This window comes from Lissotriton helveticus, chromosome 1_2 (assembly GCF_964261635.1).
Source record: "Lissotriton helveticus chromosome 1_2, aLisHel1.1, whole genome shotgun sequence".
Taxonomy (NCBI): Eukaryota; Metazoa; Chordata; class Amphibia; order Caudata; family Salamandridae; genus Lissotriton; species Lissotriton helveticus.
The window spans coordinates 426,922,072-426,942,380 of NC_136058.1; the positions used below are offsets into that span (position 1 = coordinate 426,922,072).

At 43.8% G+C, this 20,309-nt stretch overlaps 2 protein-coding genes across 6 annotated transcripts in view; one reads left to right on the forward strand and one right to left on the reverse strand.

The window, feature by feature from the left end:
• Positions 1 to 12,544, forward strand: part of LOC144807489 (uncharacterized) — a 39,203-nt gene extending 26,659 nt beyond the window's left edge. The window contains exons 4-5 of one of the 3 annotated variants that reach the window (XM_078673141.1): positions 7,051 to 7,122; positions 8,257 to 10,380. In XM_078673141.1, the coding sequence (XP_078529267.1) occupies positions 8,974 to 10,245 (1,272 nt within the window). In that variant the 5' untranslated portion in view covers positions 7,051 to 7,122; positions 8,257 to 8,973 and the 3' untranslated portion in view covers positions 10,246 to 10,380. Of the gene's footprint in view, positions 1 to 7,050; positions 7,123 to 8,256 lie in introns of all 3 variants that reach the window. The other 2 variants (XM_078673136.1, XM_078673131.1) reach the window with 2 other exon arrangements.
• The window catches only part of LOC144807526 (uncharacterized), a 350,873-nt gene that overhangs the window by 55,162 nt on the left and 275,402 nt on the right, over positions 1 to 20,309 (reverse strand). The window lies entirely within an intron of this gene.

The window sequence follows — 20,309 nt, forward strand, 5'->3', positions numbered from 1 at the left end:
GACCTCTGCTCTAAAGGGTCATAGGGCTCTCCCCCTCCCTTTACTTGGACAGTGTTTGCCTTTAGAGATGCTGATATGCAGTGCGGAGACCTGCAGTTAAGCGGCTCTGAACGAGTGAATGAAATTTATGCTGGTGGTTTGAGCTGGGAACGTGCCTTTCATGTTTATTGCTTCCATCCATCCTCCTGTCCACATTGTCAGATCAGGGGACAGAGGCACAGAAAGAGTAGGATTCGCCTAGTACTAAACAGTTTAAGTCTGAAAAACACAGAACTACTTTTTCCAAAGTTTATTACTTGGCCACGTTACATTCTGGTGAATAGTCCATGAGAGTGGGCGCTGTGTACCCCCCCAGAGGCAATATCTATGTTGTAATCAAACTCTCGTGTCATCGGTAGGCTAAGGGTAAGATTTATTCACCACTCATGTTATGTTATGTTATGTTACTAAGTTTTTTGAGCGCACAGCTGCCCCAGCTAAGGGGCGTCCCGGCGCTATGACTGGAAAAGCAACATAACAGGCAGAACAGAAAAGATCAGAAAATGTTAATAAGGCAGGGGAAAGAGATGCGTTTTAACAGCCTTCCTAAAAACCAGAAGATCTTCCAAGGCTCGAATGTGCCCAGGAAGCGCATTCCAGAGCTTGGCAGCCAATACAGTAAAAGAACGACCACCTAGTCTACTTTTTTTAAAGCGCGGAACATGTGCTAGATTTTGACTAGCAGAGCGAAGACTACGAGATGGCGTATACAAAGTCAAAAGATGCAGGAGGATCGAGGGGGTGTCGGTTTTAAGAATTTTAAAAGCAAAACACATCGTCTTAAACTCTATACGCCTGATTACTGGCAGCCAGTGTAGTTTACAAATTGTACTGCGGGCTGAACAGAACCGCGGCAGGCCTACCAGAGCCCTGGCAGCCGCGTTCTGCACCCGTTGGAGTCGCTGGACCTCCGCCTGATTGGCGCCTAAAAACAATGAACTTGCATAATCAAGCCTAGATGCTATGCTGGCTTGAATCACCAACTGGCGGGTGGGGGCATCAAAAAATTTGAGGATAGGCCTCAAACCACGCAAGATGCCAAAGCATGTAGATGCCACCTTCTTAGTATGACACGAGAAGGTAAGTTTGGAATCAAGCCACACGCCAAGGTTTTTGAGTTCAGAGGCCGGTTTAGGCGGGGGACCCAACTCATTAGGCCACCAGCTCGCACCCCACAGATCAGGATGTTTCCCTAACACCATCACCTCGGTTTTGAGGGCGTTGAGCTGTAGATAGTTGGTCGTAAGCCAGCTAGCAACAGCCCTCAAACCATCCGCAAAGTTGGATGCCAGCTGGTCAGAGTCCCCATCAAGAACCACTGCCAGCTGGGTATCATCGGCGTAGGATACCATAGTGAGACCCCAACTCTTCGCAACAGTCGCCAAGGGTTGGACGTATAAGTTGAAAAGAGTGGGGCTCAGCGCCGAACCTTGCGGAACTCCTTGAGTGACGGCGTGAGGTTTTGATCTGAACGGTGGCACTACTACCTGAAATGATCGTTCCGAGAGAAACGACTGGAACCAATCCAACGCCTTGCCAGATATGCCCGCCTCACCAAGCCTGCGGATAAGAATGGTATGGGATACAGTGTCAAAGGCGGCACTTAGGTCTAATAAGACCAGTGCCGCCGTTTGACCTGCATCTAGTACAGAGCGGAGGTGTTCAACCATATATAGGAGTGCCGTCTCTGTACTATGGCCAGATCTAAAACCATTCTGAGTAGGATCCAGAAGGTGAGCGGAGTTCAGATGTTTCGTTAAGATGTTATTCACATGGGCCTCTGTGATCTTTGTCACCCATGGAAGGAGAGAGATGGGTCGATAACTCTCCGGCTTCACTGGATCCAGTCCCGGCTTTTTTATGATGGGCATAACACAGGCCGCCTTCCAACTAGGTGGCACTGACCCGGTGGTGAGGGATTGATCCACCAATTTGCGAATCGGCGGAAGGCAAATAGACGCCGAGTCCAAGAGCTGGGCCGGTCTCAGAGGGTCATCCGGCGACCCAGACTTAACCTTGGCTACTAGGAGATTAAACTCCATTTCCGACGGTGTGGGAAGAATAGCCAGGCACTGTGTTGTACGCGAAGTAAAGGTCGTTCTGTCAGAATCAGCTATGGGGAAAGAACGGTAGATGGTATTTACCTTCTCCACAAAAAAGCTGGCTAACAAATCACAGTGCGCCAAGGAGCAGATCTCCGTGTTAGGAAGTCTGTTTGCAGAGAGCTCCTTCAAGACCTTAAAGACCAGCTTGGATGGATTGGAACTGGCCTGAAACTCTCCAGCATAGTAGTCGGCCCGCGCCTGACAGACAGCTCTATGATAAATCTTAATCCTCGCCAGGTAGAGTACCTTTAGATCTCTGTCGTAGTTTTTCCTCCAGGCTCTTTCGGCTTGACGGCAGGTAGCTTTAATCCGTCTGAGTGCCTCTGTATACCAGGGGTTAGGTTGCGAGGAGCGATTTCTGCTCCATTTAGCTGGAATAAGTGCGTCTAGCGCTTGGACAATCCAGTTGCAGAAGGTGTTGTAACCGGTTGCAATGTCCTCCTTAAGATTCAAGGGAGAGGTGGCCAGAAGACGATGGAAGTCCTCCAGTTTGAGCTTTTTCCAGGGGCGCCTGTAAGATGTTTTATCAGGTATCCCGGTCTGGCGTGTTGTCATAGTGACACACAGCTCAATGAGATGGTGATCACTCCATCCCATGGGTCTAGGAGTAGAGACCTCGACCAGTTGGAGGTTAGTAAAAACCGGATCAAGGGTGTGACCACCCTCATGGGTCGGAAGACAGACCAGTTGAGGTAACTGCACTGCTTCAAGATCATCCAATAGACTACTAACTGCTGGCATATCAGTGGCATCACAATGTATGTTAAGGTCGCCGATGATGGTTATATTGGAGGAAGACAAAGACTTCACCAGGAACGTAACTGCTGGGAACACTCCTGGCAACGCATCAACAACAACATGCCAGGAGCCGCTGGAAGGAATCTATAGTTAAAGAGGCATCACCACAATCTGGGCCCATTTTTAAAAGCACAGCTTTAGGATGGTTGTAAATACCCCCGATCTTGGACATAAATGGGGGGAGAAGCATGAATGTACTTAGTGATTCCTGAAGCTCACTATTTTACAAATTGGTAGGTCAGGGTTAAACACAGAGTCTCCTGGTTGCACAGTTTCCTAGTGCAGAAAACCACATGTGGGGTGGTGGAGATCGTGAGGGAGAGGCCGAGGGACTACAATCCCAGGATAAGGACCTGTATAGTGGCCCTGTCGAGAAGTAACATTTGGTGTTTATTTCCAGCATCTTTAGGTAAAGTGGTAAAGCCGGGATTAGATGTTATGTCTCCCCTCGGCCCCTCCTAGGATGATTGGTCTGTGTGTAAAGGCGCTTTCGTGTACGGCGTACATGTGAGGTGTTGAGCCCATTTCAGGTGTCTCCCTGTATCTAAGTAGCCTCTAAAGTTGTGTGCTGTTCCATAACGTTAGTGATACTCTACATTCTATCCTCTCACTGCATGCCCCGTCGCTGGTTTTTAGAGTCACTCCCTGTATTGAAATTCTTTGTAAAGCAGATGACCCTTGTAGGAAAAATTATAATATCTCTGACACCCCTTGGTACGTAATATCCCATACCTGGCCCCAAAAAAAAAAACGTACTCTGCATGATTAACTATATGGTAATAATTGCTTCAAATATAGCTCACTTTGCCCATGCTTCAGTCCATATGAAGCTAGTCTTTGCCCTCCCACCCTCTTGTCCACACAGTACACTAGATCCCGCCAGCTATTACATGCTCACCTGCATCAGATTCTTCTAGTGTCTGGCCCGTGTTATTGCATTGTTTGTATCAGATTCTTCTAGTGCCTGCCTGTGTTATTGCATTGTTTGCATCAAATTCTCCTGGTGCTTGGCCTGTGTTATTGCATTGTATGCATTAGATTCTTCCAGTGCCTGGTCTGTGTTATTGCATTGTTTGCTTCAGATTCTCCTCGTGCCTGGCCTGTGTTATTGCATTGTTTGCTTCAGATTCACCTCGTGCCTGGCCTGTGTTATTGCATTGTTTGCATCAATCCTAGTGCCTGGCCTGTGTTATTGTATTGTTTGTGCCAGATTCTCTTAGTGCCTGGCCTGTGTTATTGCATTGTTAGTGTCAGATTCTCCCAGCGCCTGGCCTGTGTTATTGCATTGTTTACACCAGATTTTCCTTGTGCCTGGCCTGTGTTATTGCATTGTTTATATCAGATTTTCCTTGTGCCTGGCCAGTGTTATTGCATTGTTTACATCAGATTCTCCTAGTGTCTGGCCCGTGTTATTGCATTGTTTGCGTCAGATTCTCCCAACCCCTGTTCTGTGTTATTGCATTGTTTATATCAGATTTTCCTTATCCCTGGCCTGTGTTATTGCATTGTTTGCAGCAGATTCTCCTTGTTCCTGGCCTGTGTTATTGCATTGTTTGTGTCAGATTCTCCCAACGCCTGGCCTGTGTTATTGCATTGTTTATATCAGATTTTCCTTGTGCCTGGCCTGTGTTATTGCATTGTTTGCAGCAGATTCTTCTAGTGCCTGGCCTGTGTTATTGCATTGTTTGCGTCAGATTCTCCTCATGCCTGGCCTGTGTTATTAGCATTGTTTGTGTCAGATTCTCCCAACGCCTGGCCTGTGTTTTTGCATTGTTTACATCAGATTCTCCTTGTGCCTGGCCTGTGTTATTGCATTGTTTACATCAGATTCTCCTCGTGTCTGGCCCGTCTTATTGCATTGTTTGCGTCAGATTCTCCCAACGCCTGGCCAGTGTTATTGCATTGTTTACATCAGATTTTCCTTGTGCCTGGCCTGTGTTATTGCATTGTTTGCGTCAGATTCTCCCAAAGCCTGGCCTGTGTTTTTGCATTGTTTACATCAGATTCTCCTCGTGCCTGGCCTGTGTTATTGCATTGTTTACATCAGATTCTCCTAGCTTCTGGCTCGTGTAATTGCATTGTTTGCGTCAGATTCTCCCAACGCCTGGCCAGTGTTATTGCATTGTTTACATCAGATTTTCCTTGTGCTTGGCCTGTGTTATTGCATTGTTTACATCAGATTTTCCTTGTGCTTGGCCAGTGTTATTGCATTGTTTACATCAGATTCTCCTAGTGTCTGGCCCGTGTTATTGCATTGTTTACATAAAGATTTTCCTTGTGCCTGGCCAGTGTTATTGCATTGTTTGCATCAGATTCTCCTCGATCCAGGCCTGTGTTATTGCATTGTTTGCATCAGATTCTCCTCGAGCCTGGCCTGTGTTATTGCATTGTTTACATCAGATTTTCCCAACACCTGGCCTGTGTTATTGCATTGTTTACATTAGATTTTCCTTGTGCATGGCCTGTGTTATTGCATTGTTTACATCAGATTTTCCTTGTGATGACCTGGACCAGTTCTACCTCTCCCGACCTTTGAACTGATCATTGAGGAACAAAGCCCTTGTCTGGAAGGAAGATATGCACAAGGCACAGCTGACAGAATTCCTGCCTGGAAGGAAGATCTGCACGACAAGGCACAGCTGACCGAGGCCTCTGCCTGGAATGAAGATCTGCACAAGGCACAGCTGACAGAAGTCCTGCCTGGAATGAAGATCTGCACAGGATGCAGCTGACAGAAGTCCTGCCTGGAAGGAAGATCTGCACAGGGCACAGTTGACGGAAGGTCTGCCTGGAAGGAAGATCTGCACAGGGCACAGTTGACAGAAGGTTTGCCTGGTGGTGACCTCAACGGAGTGTGAGACCCACAAACCACAAGATCCGTCAAGCCTAGCTAGCCAGACTGGACGTAATGTACACCAAATGCCTGATTTATATTTCAGCGGATGGTTTATTCCATCACAAATGTGACAGGTATCCTGCCCGCCCCATTAAAAATGCATTACATCCTGTGGCTATTAGAATAAGGCAGACAGGATATCTGTCACGTTTTGATAATGCCTTGGCGTCGTTTGCGGAGTTTTACTCCGCGGAACTCCATGAAGTGTCAGGGAAACTCTGTCGCACTCTGCAAACTTCCGCTAGTGGCAGAGTTTAAGTTGCACTGCTCGTACTGATTTTTAGTGCCAGGAATTTAACCCCCACTGTAAAATCAGCACGAATAGCACTATGCGTTGTTCCAGAGGGCGCTACTGCCTCTGCCTCTCTAATTGATATTCTAATCGAATGGCAGCTTCATCAGCGAGAATGGCAGATTTTAACACTCGAGTGGTCGTGACCTGTCGTGACCTCCTGCAATGAATTATCTCGCCAGGAGGAGGTTTAGCGCGTATTTTCTCACAAGCGCTCGCCACCTTACTGTTGACGAACCGCTAGAGAAAAGAACTCCGTTCTGCACGGAGTTTTTTGGACCAACTCCGCACAGAGTGCAGAGTGGGCAAAACTTTTGGGGTCTGCCGGCAGAGCGGAATTCTTCACCCAACCCTAGCTTTGAGGCACTAATCTGTTGGACAAACTCCTAACTAGGCCCTTTGTCTGCAATAAGTGTTGTAGAAGAAGTGAGATCCATGGCCTTGTGAGTATGAGGCAATTATCTGACTTCTGATGAACCCCACAGAGTGAGTGTGCAACCAGAGAGCAGTAGGGGGGCCCAAGGACATGAAAAGGTGGGAAAAAGAGTAATATGCACACATCTGCTGCGGGGATATGTCAGGTAAATTATTGGTTGTGATGGATTCTCCATAAGTACTAAATGACTGACACCGTTGAATATTAAATTATATGAATCAACGTTTGTTTGCATTATCAGCGCTTATAATGTATAGGATGGGCCTTACAGTGAACCCCTCTCTCTGTTTTACACAAAAGCCCTGGAAGGAGCTGCATCTTACAGAACTTTATCTACTTTATTAAGAACTAATTACTTGCTTTTTAAGGTTGTCTTTCAGGGCCAGAACCGAGCTCTGTAAGCTACACTAGTTTCAGGGAGATGGACAGATGTTATGGCGATAGGAAACCCCCCTCAACTCACAATAATGTTCCAATCTTCCAGGTTAGAAGAAACCAGAAATGCTTGAACCAAGGGAGCTGTTGAAAGTGTCAAAGGTGGCTTATGAACAGCGAGGTAAAGACAGGAGTTGGCATTTGAGATGATCTTAAGTGAATAGGAAAAGAATGAGAAGAAGTGTGTGAATGGAGTTACTTTTGTTGTATACCTTGTGAAAAAGTTACTGGAAATTTTGCAGCCCAGCCTGATCCATCTAATTTTTTAAACTCTATTGTTGTTTAAATGAAATCCTGACCATATGCGTCTATCTTAAGTTATGCCTCTAGCACTTGGGTGCTCCGTGAGCTCCCATACTTTGCTAAGATACTCTGTAATCACTCGTAAATCACCTCCTTTTCAGACATTAATAAGATGTCACCTGATCAACAGAACTTTTAGTTAAATATCTGTGTATGATGAACAATTCCTTGCTACGTTTTTAAGGCGGTAAAGAAGAAGGGGGAGAGTTACTAATATTTTGCGCCGTATTTTCGTCACAAAAGTGGCACAAAACAGCGCAAAATCTTTTTTTCCTAATTTACTTTCCAGCCCTACTCTTGTTTAGCATTGGAAATAACGTAAGAGTAATGTGAAGCAGCACATATCACTGCTTCGCATTACTTCACACCATGAGGGCCTGCCAAGGGTGGTGCATGGGCGTTCCTGTGCAACCACCCAAGGTTTCTCACGGTAAAACCAATTTACCAAATACAGTAGATTGGGTTTAGCGTGAAAAAACTGCACCCTTTTAAACAAGACACAAGGAAGGAGAAATGAATTAATTTCTCCTTCCTTTTCTGACTTTGCATGCATGCTGCAATCGGCAACACACATACAAAGTGCAAAAAGTATTCCCTCATGTCTAGTATTTTGTCCAGGAAGGGTGTCCGTCCTGTACAAAAACCTATGCTGGGCTCACACACACACACCATAGCGCTCTTGTGCTAAGGTGTGTGCATGGCGCAGGGCCGCTGTAATCAATGCTGGCGCAACGCAAGGGAAAGGGAAGGAGAGAGCCATATCTTTGAAAATATGGTGCTTTCCTGCTCCCTCCCTGTCGAGCATCGCAGCCTTGCGGGGGGAGGGCTGCGCTGCATTGCGTGGAGATTTGGTAAATCTCCCCCGAAATGTCTTTTACAACCAGTTAACATTGCGAATTATAATTCCAATATGTTTCAATTTAGTAATTTTCTATATCTTTACATCCAACAGAAAACAAGCCTCGACTGTATGAATTGACCATCAATAATGAAGCGAATGCTGTAAATCTTCAATAATATTAGAAATACTGAGCTACAGTATTCAGGAAAACATCAGAGCAGTTGGCGACAGGTGAACCTGCACACAAACTGACAGATCCCGGATGAAGGATCAAGGGCAGTTCAGTGATTGCAAGAGTCGGAGCTGTGCACCTCCACGCCAGAAGACGAAGAAATGACCTTAGGAAAATCAAGGCAACAACAATAACAAACCAACTCCTGTATAAACAAGTGTCCAATACCAACTTTGATCATGGGATCTGTATGGTGAGATTAGCGCAGTGCTCTGTTTGCTAATATGATGACAAGCCATCATTCCGTGCTCTAGGTGAATTGTAAACTCTTTCTGGACAAACCACAGTAACCAGAGAAGAGCACAACAGAGCGGAGCCAGACAACTGACGGGTAAAGGAAAGAGGAGTTCTTCTAGCTACAAAACAATAGACTGTCCCTATTTGCACCGGTCAGAAGGAAGATACATCTTTACCCTCAAGCGTGCATAGCCATAATCCAATCTAAAGGCACAATTACCTACAAATACACCTTCTACGTATTAGGAGTGTGGCAAATATTTGGTGGCTATTGCATTTATTGTTGAAACAGAAATCAAACGTGCAAAATACTGCACACATATAAAGTGTGTGAGAAAAACACAAGTGCTTTATCAGTCATGTCGGCCCATCAGGACATACAATCATGGGATGTAGACAAATATATACCCAACCCAGAGACACTAACCAAGAAAGAAGAATCATACACATGCAGCGAGAGCTTTAGTTTGTCATCACAACTCAAGCTTCATCAGCACACTTACACAGGACAAAAAACATTCAAGTGCAGTGAATGTGTCAAGAGCTTTAGTAGGTTATCAGAACTACAAAGACACCAGCGAAAACATACAGGGGAAAAGCCATTCAAGTGCAGTGAATGTGGGAAGAGCTTTAGTGAGTTATCAAGCCTTCAAACACATCTGCGAACACACACTGGGGAAAAACCATTCAAGTGCAGTGAATGTGTGAAGAGCTTTAGTGAGTTATCAAGCCTTCGAAAACATCAGCGAACACACACAGGGGAAAAACCATTCAAGTGCAGTGCATGTGCAAAGTGCTTTAGTGAGTTATCAATCCTTCGAAGTCATCAGAGAACACACACAGGGGAAAAACCATTCAAGTGCAGTGAATGTGCAAAGAGCTTTAGTCAGTTATCAAGCCTTCAAAGTCATCAGAGAACACACACAGGGGAAAAACCATTCAAGTGCAGTGAATGTGCAAAGTGCTTTAGTCGGTTATCACATCTTCGAAGACATCAGCGAACACACACAGGGGAAAAACCATTCAAGTGCAGTGAATGTGCGAAGTGCTTTAGTCAGTTATCACACATTCAAAGACATCAGCAAACCCACGCAAGGGAAAAGCCATTTAAGTGCAGTGAATGTGTCAAGAGCTTTAGTAGCTTATCAAACCTTCAAATTCATCATAGAACACACACGGGGGAAAAACCATTCAAGTGCAGTGAATGTGCAAAGAGCTTTAGTCAGTTATCAAGCCTTCAAAGGCATCAGCGAACACACACAGGGGAAAACCATTCAAGTGCAGTGAATGTGCACAGAGCTTTAGTCTGTTATCAAGCCTTCAAAGTCATCAGCGAACACACACGGGGGAAAAACCATTCAAGTGCAGTGAATGTGCAAAGTGCTTTAGTGCGTTATCAAGCCTTCAAAGACATCAGCGAACACACACAGGGGAAACACCATTCAAGTGCAGTGAATGTGCAAAGTGCTTTAGTGAATTATCAAGCCTTCAAAGACATCAGCGAACACACACAGGGGAAACACCATTCAAGAGCAGTGAATGTGCAAAGTGCTTTAGTGAGTTATCAAGCCTTCAAACACATCTGCGAACACACACTGGGGAAAAACCATTCAAGTGCAGTGAATGTGTGAAGAGCTTTAGTCGATTATCACACCTTCAAAGTCATCAACGAACACACACGGGGGAAAAACCATTCAAGTGCAGTGAATGTGCAAAGTGCTTTAGTCGGTTATCAGACCTAAAATGTCATCAGCGAACACACACGGGTGAAAAACCCTATCATTGTAATGAATGTGACAGGAGTTTTCACTTCTCGTCAGCATTAAGGTATCATCAACGAACTCACACAGGGGAAAATAATTCAAGTTCTATGAATGTGGGAAGAGTTTTAGTCGATTATCAGAGCTACAAAGCCATCAGCGAACACACACGGGGGAAAACATAGAAGGGCACTGAAAGTGAGAAGGGCTTTTATCAATGTTCGATCCCACACAACCCTGTGTGAATACACTGCTTCATTTAACTCAATGGAAATAATCCTATCGATGCAGAGACTCCGAAAAGATTTTAAGAACATCAAAAACAATATTGACCCATCGGAGGACATAGACAAGAGCTGAACAGGGCAGTTATTATGAGAGGAATGAATTATGGAAAAAGATTAAATTCAAATTATGTGGGACATTGAAATACCAAATTATAGAAGACTGGACTAGCAGTAAAGAAGAAAAGCAGATAACCGTATTTGCAGAATTATAAAAGTGTTTGTGTTCAGTGATTGTTCACTACTGTACACATAGCAAAGCAACATGATGTATCAGGATACACAATGGGAGACGAGCACATTGTGGACTAAAAGAAAAGAAACATTCTTGATTTTTATTTGATGAAGAAGAGATACAAAGAAAAACATTCAATTGCATCTGATCACACTACCTGTAAAAGCAACACTGAACAATACTGGGACTAACAACGGTACTTTCAGCTAACTTGTCGGATTAAAACCTGTAAACCCAACGCATCCAGAGTGGACATGTTGTCAGGGCTCTGGAGATGGAAGCTTCATTGGTAAAATGCATGTATTACTATTAACAAATGCCACTGCAGTATATGTAATTGACTAAAGCGAAGCAACAGTGTTCAAGAAATAACCTATTTTTAGATATAAAAGAGCATATACCTTGTTTTTAAGTAATGTTTGCTGCACCTTTTACACACTGTTATCTGTTGATGGATCAGCTTGTGCATCGGGCCTTATAACACAGTGTGACGCGTGGCTCCTCTCAAGCTTGGCTCTCTCTATTCATTTGGTGTCTTGCCAAACTCTACTTTTTACCAGAATTGAGCCACTGTGCGCAGCAGACGCTGAATAATGTGGTGAAATAGTGAAATCTCACATCAAAAGCATATATGTGCCAGGACAATCAGATGCACTCCCAGCAACTCATCTTCCACACTGATTGTCCCTGGGTCTCAAATGTTCTGAAGGATTTGTTGTATGTGGAGTGGTGTGGCTCACTGGTTAGAGGCGGCAGACCCGTAAGCAGAGGACGGCCCGGGACCAGGGTTCGATTCCCGACGCAGCAGGGTCGTGGACCAGGGTCAGCGGGCTCGATAATTCTCGCCTCGGTGCCTACTCCAGTCAGGGACCACACTCGGCAACTCTGGGCATTAGCTTGCCTCATCTTCACAACGGCCCCCCAGACCGCCGGGGATGCTTGGTCGCACCTTAGAGATACCCATTAGGGACCATCTCTCAGGGTGAGCCAGGACGGGTTCCCCAGCGGTCGAAGCGCGGAGATACTCCTCCGGGAGTTGATTCTAGCGCTATATAAACCCACAATTATGAATGCCAGAAGTGGCAGTGACATTCATGAAGCTAAAGCTTACAGGAGTGTGTGGGAGATAGAGAGGGGGAGAGATAAAGAGAGCGAGAGAAACAAAGAAAGGGGGTTAAGAGAGAAATGGAAGGGGGAACAGCAAGTGATCTTTATTTACCTAAAAATAGAAGAAGCAGCCGAATACATGTCAATGTGTGACATCACCAGAAAAACGGGCTGAATACCTGTGAATTTGTATATTTATTTTTAATAGCTATAGACCCATGTCATGCCAATAAACAGGGCACAAGTAAGGAAAATAGTGAAGGAGCCCATTATCATATGCAAATCACAATGACGTCACATGTAGTGCGTCACAAGAAGTGATGTCAGGCCCTTATAATAATTTTCACATGAAAAGTCGACGGCCTGATTTAAAAACAAGAAACATAAAATAATGTAAAAAGGTTTTGCTATCAGTTTTTATACATCATGTGTTTTTCCCACTATCAGTTTGTAACTAAACTCGGAAATGGCTGAAAGTGTAAATATTTTTAAATAGATATGTGAAACAGTTTTTAGTGAATAAATAAAATGTGCTTTTAATTTGCGTTTGTTTCCTGACGTTGTTCTTTATACAGCCCCTAAGCGTTTCACATTTACGGTGTATTAAGCAATAGAAAGGCTAATTTTGTCTAGATCTCTATTCCTCTCTTGCATCACTCACACAAAAAATAAAAGGGACTAATGGGCTCTGTTCCAGTCTGGCATGCTCAAACCGGCTTGCCGGACCAGAACAGAGCCCATTAGTAGGAGTTTTGCCGACATCTGTCCGTGGTAATAAACACAGTGGAGCTGGTAAAGTTTTTTACGGATTAAACCTTGGCGAGAGGATGCGCAACATATACAGCCATTTGAGTCTACTCCTATTTGTGCAAAAGAAATGACACAAAAAGGCCTGTCATAGGATAATAATTAGCTTCCCTGCACAGACAGTACACTGTTCCAATATTTGGAGGCATTGCTAAAGGCTGCACGAAGGCTGTTCAAATTGTCGAACTTGAAACTATTTCCCCACTGGCTTGGTAGCTACAGATTAACTTATTTTGGATTGTTGTTTGAGATTCATTTTATAACAAGTATTGGTCCTGAAGAAGGTGGTGTTGCCACTGAAACGCTCGTAGACCAACACATCACCCATGAGGAACGGCCCCTGAAAGGCTGTGACATCACAAACAACTGATGTTTAAGACCTTAAGACCTTTCAGTAGTGAACTGTTTTCTCTTTAGGCATTTGTGGGACCCGTCACAGGGTTGAAACTCTTCTTCTTTTAACTATGAATGAGAGTGTAAGAGTGTCTGCACCACCAGACAGGTATTGTCTTCCTCCTCCCTTCAACGTTAGTATTCTCATGACTATGGTATAGGGACACACATGTTCGTGACTATCATTTTACAAGTTGATCCTATGGCAGTCTCCCCCTTCTGGGCTCCTGTGCTTCCATTCCCTTTTAGAGCTATTATGCATGACTTGTCTCTTCCCTATACATTTTGGTTCCCATTACATCTGTTCCCCTACTCAGCTTGCCATTGATTATGCTCAAGAGTCTCTCCTCTCATTTTCTCCATTGTACTATTTATAGAAGTTTGCAATTAGTGTGTTTGTGTTAAGAATTAACATGTCATTTTGCTCAAGTATATGCATTTCATGTTACCACCTTTTGATGTCACCCCAACACCAATATTCGCCACTTGTTAGTATTGTTTCTCATTATCATTCCAAAATCGTTCTTTTGCTCTCTCCCGTGTGCAGTCACAACTTTTACACCACAGGCCTGTCTCCATACTAAGTCACTTTTACATTTGTCTGTCCACTTTTCTTCCTAGGGTTTCCACGTGCTATTGGTGGTCCTGATATACATTTCCCCATTGTTGTGTTTATCTTGGTTTTTGCAACAACTAATTCTACGATTTTCTATTATTTTACTATATTTTTGTATCTTCCCCAGCCCTGCAGAAGTCAGGGGTCACTTCCCTTATGTGACAAAACACTTGTTGGTTGGTTGTTTTTCATTGTTGCATTATTAAATACATTTCCATACTATGCTGGTGTCGACCACAGATATCCGTACAATACGAGACATTTCAACCATTGTTATAACCTTATTACGTGTGCCCAGGACTGTGCTTTCAGTATGTGCATATACTCTGAGCATACGAGATATGCGGTCGATTTTATTCGAGCTAAGAGTGGTGGTGCTTGCGCAATAATAGGAGAGCAGTGTATGGTCGGTATCACGAATAAGGAAAGGAATATCACTCAGCATATTTTAGACATTTTGTAAAATGTTCAAGGAAAGGAGTTGGATTCTAGAAAAGGTGATCTATTTCATTGTTATTTTAATATTTTGCTGTGTCTTGATTCAGTGTCTTCCCTTATGCTGCTCATACTGTGCTACTTATTTCTCTCTCAAAAGGATTTCAGTTAATGATATTAATGCAACTGTAATGATTCAAAAGGAGCTTGATACTATTATGCAAATAGATTAGGGTGTTTTTGGTTAAACTACTTCTCCTGCAGGTTCTGTTCCTGATGTTACTTGTACTACTGATGTTTAGTGTCATTTTCTTCCACTCGTTTGCTATGCATATATACATATATTTGTACTTGACATGCTATCGCCTGTATTCATCTATTGTCTCTACTTTTATATTTGTAACAACCTTTACCTGATAGCAAGAATAAAGATGTCCGTGTGTGGTGTTGGGTTCAATCAGGCCTACATACTCTGCTAAACTCTCGAACACCTTAGTATAGAAGTTGGCACGGACACTGGAAAATGCAAAGAACAAGTTTATTAAGACCCCATGGGGTGGTGGTACATTCCTACAGCACCCTTCGGCAATGCAAGAAGTAGCACACCGAACATCGGTGCGCGACCTCTTTTATACAGTTTAATGGCAATAAAAAGGTAGGCGGTTTACAAGTTACACATTTTTAGGTACATATAAGGTCATTTTTGGAACACAGCCAGCATGTGGGAGGAGTTCAATAGCACTGGTCAGTTTGTGCTAACATTCCTAAAGAATGACCAGTCGAGGTATAATGCGCATGTGCGCTTGACCAGTACTAAAAATAGCCTGTTACTGAGCAAAGTAGATGAACATGGGTATCGAGAAAGGACGAAAGGGCACACTGACCACGAGGCAGCGTGTTCATACAAAATGGAAGCCGAAAGGATTCAAGATGGCCCCCGTACATTTTGGTCAAGTTAAAGGAAAAGATCGTGTAGCTGAGCTAAACGCTAACTCAGGAGCTGCCAAAACACGACAGACGGCCCTTTTAGCGTTTAGCAAAAGCTACCTCATAACGGAAGTAATCAGGGTTCTCGTCATCAATATTGATGGCCATTATTTTCAACACTTCGTCGTTAACTAATTTCTCTTGCTTAATAATAGCTCGTTTGGACGGGACACAGGCTGTGATACATATAGAACATAAGGTAGGGCCACATTGAATACATAAACAAAGGGAAAACAATATTCCAATGAAAATACATAGAATGGTTAATAATTTCCAACTCCAAGTACTAAGTAGGGTCCAAAACCAACCAGAGAAGGTCCAAGTTCCATTCTCTGGATGGATCTCAGCAGCAATTTTATGCAGTTTCGTGATTGAATCATATACAGAAGGTGAATTATCAGGCACGTATACGCAGCAACTACTACCAATAATGCGGCATGCTCCACCACGATCAGCTAGTATCACATCTAGAACCATCCGGTTCTGGAGCGTCACAATCCTAGTAATTTGCAATTCTTCAGTTATGTTTCCTAAAGCAGAGGCAGTTTCATTAGCGACGGCTTCCACAACACGTGTAAGTCGCCTTATCTTTCGGCTATTTAATGCAGCTCCTACAAATGAAAATAATCCCCGATTGAAATCTACATATTGCTGTAAAGTGGTATCGGTTTGATCTATTCCATCAAGGTCTAATGTTCTTTTAACTCTGTTTAGTACAAAGTCATGATACAAAACGTAATCGTTATGATACATAGGAGGAGCAATGAATACAGGCGGCAATACAAAAGCTATGTAACAGGTTCTTAACCATCCCAGTGGAAGACGATGATATCCCTTATTTCCACAAATGAAATATGTATTACGTGAGGCTACAAATGCAATTCCATTTGGTGTATTAAAGGTAAGTGTGACATTACATTCACTGCGGCCTACAGGGATTGTACCTTTATTTCTAATGCAAAGATCTGCTTTTGTATCAATAACCGTTATCATGTGTAAATTTGATACATTTATAAGTCTTTGATTCGTAAAAACACGAGGTGTAGATACATTGTCCGGACGGTATTCTTCCCACTCAAATTTAGTTCCTTCCGCTTGTGGATAGCCATCTTTATCATTAAAACATATCTTATTAAGTCGAAAGAGTAGTCCACCTTTCGTTGGCCATCGTAAAGTAAAAAGAAGAGTAGACCAAGCATTACAAGAACCATTATGAGAAAACGGGAGAGGAATGAGTGGAGTTCCTCCCCTCTTCTGATGTCCGGGCAACATCCCACATACCCAACAGTTGGAGGTATTGGTCATGTTGTGAGTGTGATGCAAAACCTGAATAAAACTGTTATTCAAATAAGTCTGTCTATGTCTCTCTTCATGATAAGGCAAAGTAAAATGAAAATGTTCAGATGGACTTGGAGTGGTAGGCAGTAAATGTTCTCGTGCCGGAAACAATTGTTCTATAGTCCAAGCTACAACTGCAATTACCACTATGGTCAAAACAAACAATACAGCACCAAGAATTCTCCTTTTTCGTATCGAAGGAGGTGCCATAGTTCACAAAACAATGATCTTCAAAAGGAACACTAGAAAATAAAAAGCGGTTCTGGACTGGGGCTGCCGTTGGTTTGTTCTCCGAGATTCAAGACGGGTGTCGCTACACTGGACAGAACTGATCCCCCCCTTGATATTCCCGGCTTCCGTTTCACAAACCTCAGAGTGGTTACCAACCAGTTTCAAAAATGCAAAAAAGAAATTATTTCCTGGGACGTAGATTGTACTTCACTCCATCAGGTACGATGTGGTCCGGGAAGGCTCCCTCCGATTCATTGGACGTAACAGCTGGGCTCTTTTCTGTATCCAAACTTTTCCTGTAATCGGACAACACCGCAGGGTTCACCAAATCCGGGGAAACACGACGACAATGAGTAGAATGAATCCACCGTTTCTTGTTGGTGACTCTCACTGCCGTTCGGGTCGCAAGCAGCACCTGCTCAGGGCCATGCCATCTCGGTTCCAAACTGCTGGACCTCTCGAATACGCGGACCATTACGTGGTCCCCAGGATGAAGATTGTGAGCCTCTCCAGTGGAGTTATCAGGGAGCGCTTCTCGAACCTGTTGATGAATAGAAAGTAAATCATTTGTTAATCGTGCCAGATAGTCATTCATCATTATACAAGGCACATCATGTATCAAACGAGGCTTAGGAACTTCCCAAATATTCATCGGCCTTCCAAACACCACTTCATAGGGTGTGAGGCCAGATCGGGAATGTGGCACTGATCGAATAGACAGCAATGCCAAAGGCAAGGTGTCCGGCCATTTCAAAGATGTGGATGCCACAATCTTCGCTAGCTTCAGCTTCAGTGTTGCATTATATCTTTCTACCAAACCTGCTGATTGTGGGTGAAAGACAGCGTGGAATCTCTGCTTGATTCCCAATCCCTTCAGGACGTACTCCACTACTTTCCCAATGAAATGAGGACCATTATCATTCCACATAAACTTACAAACACCATAGCGCGGGAAGTACTCTTTGAGTAACACCTTAGCTGTTGTCAATGCTGTATTATCCTTCGTGGGGTAGGCCTCAATCCATTTACTGAAAGCACATACCACCACTAAGACATACTTGAGGTTATTACAGCGCTCCAGCTGGATGTAATCCATTTGCAGTACTTCGAATGGTGCAGTAGGTGGAACAAACCCTCCTTTAGGAGTATAAGTCCCTTGGCCAGGATTGTGCTGTAAACATATCAGACAGGTCTGAACCACTCTCTTAGCTGTACTAGCAATCTCAGGATTTTCCCAAACCCGTGTAAGCAATTTAGTAATTGCGAGAGCTCCAACGTGTGCCAGTCATTTGCACCATTGTTTGTAAATAGGCCGTAGGTAATTTCCATTTTTCCATGTCTTTACTACGCCAGCAACCCTCATCATCCAACACTCCTTCAGTGGCCCATCTCACAAGTTCTGCTTCAGATGCTGACCTCTGTATGTCTAATATTTCTTCTCTAGCATCATGCCATCGCTCAGCTTGTGATTTCACCACGTACATGGGAGAATTGCTTTGTAGCATAGCAGTCTCTCTCGCAATGCGATCTGCAAAAGCGTTGCCTTGTCCTATTTTATCTGTTACCTTTTTGTGTGCACTGCATTTGACTATCGCTACTTTCTTTGGACACAATAATGCATTCAGGAGATCGCGTACCAATTCTCCATGCATGATGTGCACTCCATGTGAAGTCAAGAATCCTCGTTCCTTCCAGAGTAGGCCAAAATCATTCACTACTCCAAAAGCATAACGACTATCCGTGTAGATGTTCACACATAATCCAGCACTTAACTCACATGCTTTCGTTAAGGCTATCAATTCCGCTGCTTGAGCCGATTTCTGGGGTATACGTGCTGCCTCTACCACTGTCTTGAGCGTCGTGATCGCATAGGCTGCGGAAGTCGTACCATCTGGTAACTTCACGCACGATCCATCAACCCACAGTTCCCCATCTACATCTGGAAATGGCGTATCCTGTAAATCGATACGGCCCTTTGTTTGTTCCTCAGTCAGAAAAACACAGTCATGTTGTCCTTCCTTCTGGGTCTCAGCAACAGGATCCGGCAATAAAGTTGCAGGGTTCAGTGTCGCACATCGCTTTAGTGTAATGTGCGGCGCCAACAACGTTAGCTCGTATCCTGTTAGGCGGGCACTAGTTAGATGCTGTGTTTTCGTTTGATTTAACAACGCATCTACCGCATGGGGGACTAACACCAACAATTTGTGTGACAAAACTATCCCTTCACTTTGTCGTATAGCTACTGCTGTTGCTGCAACTGCTCGAAAACATCCAGGCAATCCTCGAGCCACAGGGTCGAGTACCGCCGAGAAGTATGCACAGGGTCTCTGTTTATCTCCGTGTGTCTGCACTAAGACTGACAATGCGCACCCATCCTTCTCGTGTACGTACAATGTAAAAATCTTCGTATAATCAGGTGTACCTAACACTGGTGCAGAACAAAGAGCTTGTCTCAATTGTTCAAAAGCATTCTGACATTCATCCGTCCATTCAATGGGAATCGGCGTATCTTTGGACAACAATGCTAACAAAGGCTTAACAATGTGTGAAAAACCCAATATCCATTGCCTACAAAAAGACGTCAGACCTATAAAGGCACGAACATCCTTCTGAGTGCGGGGGACTGGTGTATCTAGAACTGCTTGAATTCGGTCTGGTGTCAATGCACGGCCCTCCTTAGACAAAAGATGACCGAGGTAGGTCACCTTGGGTCTACAGTATTGCAACTTTTTCTTCGAAACCTTATGATTATTTTCGGCTAGGAAGGAAAGAAAGGAAAAGGTACTTTTCTCACATTGTTCCTGCGTGTCTGCTGCAAGTAAAATGTCATCCACATACTGAATAAGAGCCACTCCCTCCTGTAATTCAAAGGAATCAAGCTGTCTTTTTAAAGCCTGACTATAGATGCTAGGACTTTCTGTATAGCCTTGGGGAACTCGACAGAATCTATACGATTTATTATTTAATGTAAAACCAAATAGGTATCGACTGTCAGGATGTACAGGAATCGAGAAAAACGCATTTTTCAAATCGATGACTGTAAAAGTAGTTGCCGTCGGTGGAACCAACGTAAGCAACGTGGTGATGTCAGACACCACCGGGTACTGAGGCACTACTATCTTATTCATTTCCCTCAAATCAATGATAAATCGGTAAACCTTAGCATCTGTATCTCTTTTGAGGATCGGTAGAATTGGACTGTTACAAACATTATATGGAACTTCCTCAACTACTCCTGCCATAATCAAATCATTCACGATATGTATCAAGGCAATTTTACCTTCCCTCGAAATTTTATATTGTGGGACACGTGGCAGAGATACTCCCTCCTTTACAGTAATACGTACTGGAGGAATAATCATCTGTCCTACATCAGTATCAGAAGTGGCCCACAACGTTTTTGGTAGGGAGGCTAACACTTCAGATTCTTGGAGAAGACACACTCGCTCAATTTCTGGATAATTTTCATTCAGCACAACCCGCACTCCTTCCGGAGCACAGC